This window comes from Salvia hispanica, chromosome 1, assembly GCF_029641045.1.
Source record: "Salvia hispanica isolate PSC_SH4W2 chromosome 1, Shi_PSC_v1, whole genome shotgun sequence".
Taxonomy (NCBI): domain Eukaryota; kingdom Viridiplantae; phylum Streptophyta; class Magnoliopsida; order Lamiales; family Lamiaceae; genus Salvia; species Salvia hispanica.
The window spans coordinates 11,888,182-11,896,436 of record NC_142692.1 but is presented as its reverse complement, the minus strand read 5'-3'; the positions used below and the strand labels follow the sequence as shown (position 1 = coordinate 11,896,436).

At 40.3% G+C, this 8,255-nt stretch overlaps 1 protein-coding gene across 1 annotated transcript; it reads right to left on the bottom strand.

Moving 5' to 3' along the window:
- Positions 1–6,405: 6,405 nt before the first annotated feature.
- Positions 6,406–7,177, bottom strand: LOC125224189 (basic form of pathogenesis-related protein 1-like). Its single transcript, XM_048127549.2, has one exon. It carries the CDS (start codon positions 7,063–7,065, stop codon positions 6,580–6,582), a length of 486 nt encoding a protein of 161 aa, XP_047983506.1. The 5' UTR covers positions 7,066–7,177; the 3' UTR covers positions 6,406–6,579.
- Between the last annotated feature and the right edge of the window lie 1,078 nt (positions 7,178–8,255).

The window sequence follows — 8,255 nt, the reverse complement described above, 5'->3', positions numbered from 1 at the left end:
GGGTTGTTTCGAAGAGAAGACTTCTCCTGCGTGGCTCAGTTACCAGGAATTAATTCAAGTTATGATTTATCAAATTTGTTAGGGTTTTTGTTTCTTTAAGATCTTCTTGCAAATACTCATGAATTGCTGTGTGGAAGGAAATCCCCCCTTTTTCTTTCTGTTGAAATGATTATTTGATCGTCAATATCATCATTCCTTTTCGTTTCTTTTTCTATCGACGATCACCACAATACTAACTAGCTGGAGAGTTAGAATGCAGAGAACTAATCATCATTCATACCCTAATTAAACTCCTCATAATATCAATCACAATGCTCTTTCAGCTCCTCGTCAACTTTAGTCATCTCTTCTTGATTTTAGTACCAAGAAACAGAATAACAGAATATAAAATGTTATAGATACTAAAACCCTGCTAAGTAAGTATGAATCAGAAACTCCACATACCCTTCCTAATTCACTAACTAACAAATTCTTGAACTGAAACCCCGAGAAATCAAAGTCTGATAATAACAACAAAATCGAAACCCCAAGAAACCCTGCTAAGTATGGTCATGCAGCCACGCTTTAAATTAGGTTGGGAACTAACTACTTGCATGAGTTAAACTAACCAACTACTTAGTCGGAATTTGGGTGAGTTACCTAAAATTAGATCACAACTAAGAACATGAGCAAGTGAAAGAGATGACAAACTAAGGGTCTCCACAAAATGCTGTGAATAAATAAACAAATACATGAAATGGGCAAGCAATAAGTAGAATGTACTTACACGAAAACAAACATGGAATAGAATGTACTTTCTGTTTCTTACTCCTCCAAATTATAAGATTATGCCTCGATGTCACATAAGAGTTGGCTCTTTTCTAGGATAACCAATTTCTCCCATCAACCTCTTTTCTAGGATAACTTCAATATCTCCCATCAACCTTCTCAACTTTTATTCTGCTTTAACACTTGATAATGCAATCACTTTCCCTCAATCAACATCAATACATCCATATACTTCTCGTTACCATAATAGGATTTCATATAATTTTATTCTAAAATCAATTGGTGATAGGAGGGGCTCATAGACTTATATAATATAGTTTCAGTTCTCTCTTTACACCGATATGAGATAGTTGTGTTATTATTTTTAGTTGCAATCTCCAACATCTACATAATTAAAAGTTTACTAATTTGTAATTAGAAATACGGGGCTATTTGATCTTTATACGGAGTATTATAACATTAAGGGTGTATTTAACCTTTTCCTCTTCAAAATAACGTGTCAATAACTTGCATGCAGAAAAAAATATATTCAAATTAAAACATATCGATGATAATATATTCACAACAAATCCAACCATCGGCGCTAAAGTCCAACAATATATATAATTCAAAAATTCTTTTATCATGCGAATCTTGATTAATTTGCTATATTCCTCAGCAAGAGCATCTACAATGAAAATAGATCAATCATAGGCCAGCCACTCTCTCTTCCTGCCACATTATCAGTACTAAAAACCCACCTGTCCCATCATTATTTTAATCAAATAGGCCAGCCTAAGGCCACCCACAGGCTAGCCGCAATAAAAATAATTCAAAAACAATTATATTTACGGAATTAAATTTACGAGACATATACGGGAAAATTCATTCATTTCATTTAAATAAAAAAAGGTACATAGATAAAAAAAAGTACATAATTAAAAACAAAACCGGGCTTCCACACACGAGCCCCGCCTCTCTCTACTCCCCATCGCCGTCGCTGCCATCCTCGCCGCCGCCACCCGGGACCTCCACATCGGTGGCATCTGAGTCCCCATCTATGCCCTCGCGCCATCCAAATCGACCCGCATGTTCTCGAGCATCGAGTGAAGAAACCTCTTCTCTGTGGGGTCAGTGGCGGCCCTCCAATCTTGGAAGACCGTGTACATCTGCTCCCGCGTTTTTTGACGCGAGAAGAAGGTGTATGCGGGGGGGCGGGGGGGGATCCCCTCGCTGCCCGTTGCGCCCGCTTTTGGCCAACCGGGCGAGTGCAGCGAGCAAACGATGGAGGGGACGGAAACTCCTCAGCATCTGGGGGGAGGTCGTGGGAACCGCCGCTGCTGCCGCTGTAATCGCCGGAATAGTTCAGATTTTGCTTCTTCGGCCACCCAGCGTCGACCCCCGCCTGAAACTTCTCGTAGTCCTTCAGCACCAGATAGCAGTTCCATAAGATGAACTCTCTATAAACCCCCGGCTTGGGGAACTGACTCTCCGCTATCCTCCGGCAGTCCTCCTTAGTCTGCCCACTACTCATCATGCGGAGGGCGTTGGCGTACAACCCCGAAAATCGGCCGACCGCAGCCCTGATGCGTTCCCATCTCTTTCGGCACTCCTCCCCGCTGTAGTCCTTTTCGTGCGGGCAATACCTCTTGTAGGCTACTCTAATCTTAGCCCACATGTTAACGATCCGCTGGTTGTTCGTAGGGCTGGCAAAACATACCGAAATACCGCACTTACCATACCGAAAAAATACCGAAAATACCGAATTTTCGGTATACCGCACTTTTCGGTACGGTATGATACCTTACCGATAGATTAAGGTACGGTAAATGTATGTATTTTGCATATACCGCGGTATAACTCATCATACCACAATTACGGTATGTACTGCAAAATTACGGTATATACCGTAATTTTGCGGTATATACCGTTAATAAATATATTTTTTTAATATATATATTATTTATAAAATTATAATATATATTTTTAAAACTAAAGAAAGATTAGATGCATAATTCGTAAAGCAGTAGCAGCCATCATTAATTCATTATTCTTCCCTAATTCTAAATCTCAATTCAATTTTATATATCAAACAGGTATGATTTGCGGTATACCGCAGTATAACGCAACACGGTACGGCATACCGAAATATCGGTAAGGTAAAGGTTTTCAAATTTTGACATACCGAATTTTCGGTATACCGCAATGCGGTATACCGAAAAATTCGGTAAGGTATAGGTATGGCATTTAGTCATACCGCAATTTGCGGTACGGTATGCGGTATGGCATTCTCGGTGCGGTATACCGTACCGTGCCAACCCTAGTTGTTCGCAACCAGCGGATCGTCGCAAACAGACAACCACGCCTTGGGCAGGGCGACGTACTCCTCTTCCGCCCACTTCCTCTGTGTCGGCGAGTCGTCAACAGCCGGTTGTGACGACTCGCCGACCACCTTGCTCTTCCCCTTGCTCTCCTTCTTCGGTGCGGCCCGACGACCCCCCTCTACTCCCCCCGCTGGAACGGCAGTGTTCGCCTCTCCGATATCGATCCCCAACTCATGTAATGAGAAACGGTCATCCCCAGTGAACGGCGTCTCCACTGGGGTCGACGTGTGAGACGAAGCCGTCAAAATATCAAGAGTGGGACGATAGACCGTGTCCCCACCTGATGACCCCTGCATCCCGGGCTGCATATCGGGCCGCATCCCTCCCTGCCATACCGGCATCATCCTCATCATCTGTTGTAGCATATGTTGCGGCATCTGGGGCATACCTTCCCACCCCGGCGTTGCCTGCCCCCCGCCCGACATCCCTCTCTGCGCGCCCGTCATCAACCCCATCAACTGTTGCCCAGGGTTGTTGTACCCTTGGCCCATCTGGCCGCCCATCCCGCACATCTGGCCGCCCATCTGCCCCCATCCAGACCCCACAGGTACCGTGGGAGTCTGAGATCCGCTCGTCGCCTGACTGGACTCGTTGTTGTTGTCCATCGCTCGATGTTGCTCTTGTATAGAAATTTAGAGAGATAGAAAACTCGTTAATACAAGTGGTGCAAATGAAAATGAAACTAAAATCGCGTATATATAGTGTTTCAAAAATTTTCAAAAATAAAAAAATAAAAAATTGCGTTGGCCGATCGCGAGCCTGCAATGGCGGCCAGCGCTCGCAAATCGGCGTGCGCTCGCCTATTTTCTCGCCGAAAAGGCGCTGGCCGATTCCAATGGTTCGGCTAGCTGAATGACTCGACTTATTTTAACACAAGTGATACCCGCAAGTGTACGGGGCTAGTGTAGCAATTAGCAAGCAAGAGTATCGTATCCCACAGAGACAAATTCGTATCAGCTTAACTACAACGAACAAACGTTGACTACTATGTAGAGAATCGGGAAAGGTTTGGTTTTTTTCTAACACTAATAAAAGCATATAATAAGCAAATAAACAAGTAAAAGCAAATAAACACGGAGTGAAAAGACAATATGGAGAAAATTGTAGAACTCAAGGATCCGATGCACAATTCCAAGCTCTTATCAAATCAAATTGCCTTACCTTTTGGTGTCTCTAGAATTACTAAGTCGACCACAATTATAGATTAAACCCCCTCCCGAGGTGAGAAACCTGCAGATTAGTTGCTAGGATTGAAGTCCCCTTCTAATCCTAAAACCCCTAACTCCCAAAAGCTCGATTAGGTCAAAGACCTCACTCAAAACCTCAACTCTCCCGAGTTTTATTGCATTAAGGTGTGAATTATTCCTATTTCCAGATTAATTATTTCATCTCCCGATTAATCTAATTAATCCTACACAATCAAGTGGTGATCAAGCAATTGAAAGGAATAAACCCAAGAATAATCAAATAACTACAAGAGCAAGGTAAGAACAAAATCAATTGGATAAAAACTATGAAATTAATGCATCATCACCAAGAATTCGACAAGAAATGTTTAGCTACTCATGTTCTTCACAAAAACCATGTTTAAAACAAAGAATTCAATGAAAGACATAAGAGATGGATACTAAGAACTCCTGTGGAATGAATTTAGGAATGAAGTCTTCAATCTTCCGATCTAGAGTCTTCAATCTTCAATTCTCTCTCTCAAAATGTTCTTGGGAGTGTGTGTGAGTGTTGGAGGCGGTAAGTGTAGAATCTCATGAACCCTAGGCGTTTTTCCCTTTAGTCCCCCATCAAAAATTGCGTTTTTGGCAAGAAAATACGCCAAAATAACGTACCTGGCCGGGTAGAATTATAAAGAGTAAAATTCACCAGGCGGGGTGGTAATTTTCGACCATTTTCTGACCTTTTCAGTGCATAAACACAGTACCCGGCCGGGTGGTTAATTCACCCGGCCGCGTGTAATTTTTTGAACAGCGCAGTGTTCGTAAAACGGTCATAACTTCTTCTATGGGACTCCGATTGAAGCGTGTAAGATACCCACGCGAAGCTCTTTCAAAGACGAAGAGATTGATATGCATATGAGACTGATTGGACTTCAAAATCTCCAGTAAAAATTGTCTCAAACCAAGGCTATTGCACATCCACATAGTTTGTACCTTTTTCTACACATTTTTAACAAAATGGTCAACATACCAACATAATAGAGAAGTATATATAAACACGTCCAATAATAGACAAATATGATCAAATTCATACAAATCCACCCTCTAAAACCATATAAAATTCAAGTATGTCACCGACCGCTAGCGACGCGAATCGGCTAGCCGATGCGCTAGCCGTCATTGTGGATGCTCTAAAGTCATTGAACACATGCCCGTCACCATCCTGATGTGGACATTTATAAAAAAAATTAGTGAGAAAATATATACTCCTGTAGTGTTTGATTTGCATTGGTCGATGATATAAATTTATAGCCTCGGGCAAAATCAAAATTTAAAATGAGAAAAAATAGGGAGTTTGTGCAAATAATTACTACTCCCTCCGTCCCCGATTAGGAGTCACAATTTGACCAGGCACGAATTTTAAGAAATATAAATAAAAGTTGGTTGAAAAAGTTAGTGGAATGTGAGACCCATTTTTTTATATTGGTTTTATAATAAAATGTGAGTGAATTGAGTTAGTGGAATGTGGGACCTACTTACTATTTATGATAAAAATGAAGTGTGACTCTTAATTGGGGACGGACCGAAATGGAAAAGTGTGACTCTTAATCGGGGACGGATGGAGTACAATAAAACAAACAAACAAACAATATTGCATTTATCTCAGTTAGAAAACCAAATGACTAAAAAATTTAAAAATCTATAAGGCATCTAAGACTGAATTTATCACAGATCAAATTATAAAGTTTTGATGCAACTTTAAAAATCCATCCAAAAACTTTGAAGTTCAACTTTTTTACAATTGTACCATGTGATTTGAGTTGAGTAGAATTGTATATGATGCGGTAGCCAAAATTTTGGTTTGTAAATCTATGTGAACTTTCATATTCAAAATCCTCAAACATTTTGATAACACTATACTTCGTCAGTAAGTGACATCATCAATTTGATATATGTACGTTTTACATCAATAATATATTACATGTAAATGATATAAATATTAAACTTCAAATTTTATCGACCAATTTTCAAAATTGTGAGACAGACTAAATTTGACCGAACTCCATAGTTTCCCGGCAACTTGCAAAGAAGTCAAGCCACATAAGTAAAACAACATGGTTTACCTCTTAACCATTAATTAAAACAACAATTTATATAACACCACTAGTACAACATAAACATAAGACTATAAGGTTACATCATAATAGTAGTAAATATATAAGCAAGCCGCTGAAACAGGTGTATAATTAATGCATTAAATTGACAAGTAGTAATAAGTTCTAGTAGGGACGCTGGCCGATGTAATTTCCGGGCGGATCATAGCTGCAGATGACGAAGAGCCATCCGTTGCGGCACTGTCGGCGGGCGCAGCCCAAATGGGTTGAATCGCGCCACACGACCTGCGTGTAGTGCAGGCACTCCCCTCCGACGCAGGAGTTGGAGCTGTGGTCGTAGCAAGACTTCTCGCTCACCCACATTCCCACCGCGTCCACCGCAGACAGACGCCCCCATCCCTCCGCCAGGTTCTCTCCGTACGGCCCCATCGAGTGCTCCATCTCGCAGTCTCCGTACCTCTTGTACGCGTACCGGAGGGCGTACCCGGCCACCGTCTCGTTCCACGCCAGGGGTGCTACCCCCACCTCCGCCCGCGCCCGGTTGTGGGCCTCCAGGAAGTCATGCGGCGAGTTCAGCTGCCCTGGGTCTATGGCCCCGGCGCCCGCCATTGCTGCGGCCACCATTAAGGACAATATAAGGATGGATTCCATTTTCCTGTCCTGCTTTTTTTGGTAGTGAGTGTGTTTGTGTTGCTCTATTTATAGAGATGGAAATCATTCCATATATGTTTGGAGATATTTAATTTTAATGTAAAGTAAGGAAAATCCTATTTTCATCCAACCTTAAAGTTATACTACAAATACATACAATCGTCCTAATTTTTATTATGAAATTGAAATTAATTTAATCCCAAGATGGATGTATGATGCAAGTGCTTCATGTTGATGGGGTCTACTGGCGAAGTTGATTGGAATGTGGCAAACAGATAATGTGTCTCGTGAATGATGGCGATTTTCATGATCTAAATATTTCACTTTAATAATTTACGTTTCATCTAAATACGTACTACCATACACTTGGTTCCTTGCCTCCTTTACATATCAAAAACCCCACCAGTGCAAATCCACGAGTCATTTTTGCATAGTTTGTATGATTATATCTAATAATTACAACAATCTTTACCGAAAATCAAATGAATAAATATCTCAAAAAGGAAATCTAGCTACAAGCCACATTAAATATCTTATTAATATCCAAACTATAAAGTATTTGTAAAAAGTTAGTAGTATGATTTTGTTGAGTAAATTTTCTTCTTATAGCTTTAATGTACTCCCTTTGATAATATATTTGTGCTTGCATTTCTAAAAAGTAAAAACAAATTAAAAAGAATTTTAAATGTATTATCATCATGTGAGTCTTGATTTTATTCTCGGATAGACTATCTCGATATATCCGTTAACAGGTAAAGTCATGTGAACCAGCTTCACTATCTGACAAGCAAACGAGCCGAGCTAACTACCGCTTTGCAATAAATTAATTTGAGATTGAGACCTCTTTTATAGTATTGTACTATTGTGAAGGTATAGTTTCATAATAATACTAGCTGTTTGAGATTAAAAAAAAAATCTTCACTAAATTAAGGGGCCGGGCATGCTAGCTCTACCGTTCACTAAAAGTGACCCAAAAATCCAAAAAGGTGAAGATATATTAACACTTATATCTAAAATAAACTTTGTTATTTTTTTAGAAACACTCATTTAGGACACTTCGATAGTTTCTAACGAACTATTAACGTATCACCTATATGAATTAAATAAGATTCCTCTTGGCACGATGGAATGGAAAGAATGTAGGAATGAAATGAAGATACGTATGAAATCATATACTTTTTGGATTTTCA

Coding starts and splice junctions, on each gene's coding strand:
- LOC125224189 (XM_048127549.2), bottom strand. CDS start 7,065: ATGGAATCCATCCTTATATTGTCCTTAATGGTGGCCGCAGCAATGGCG.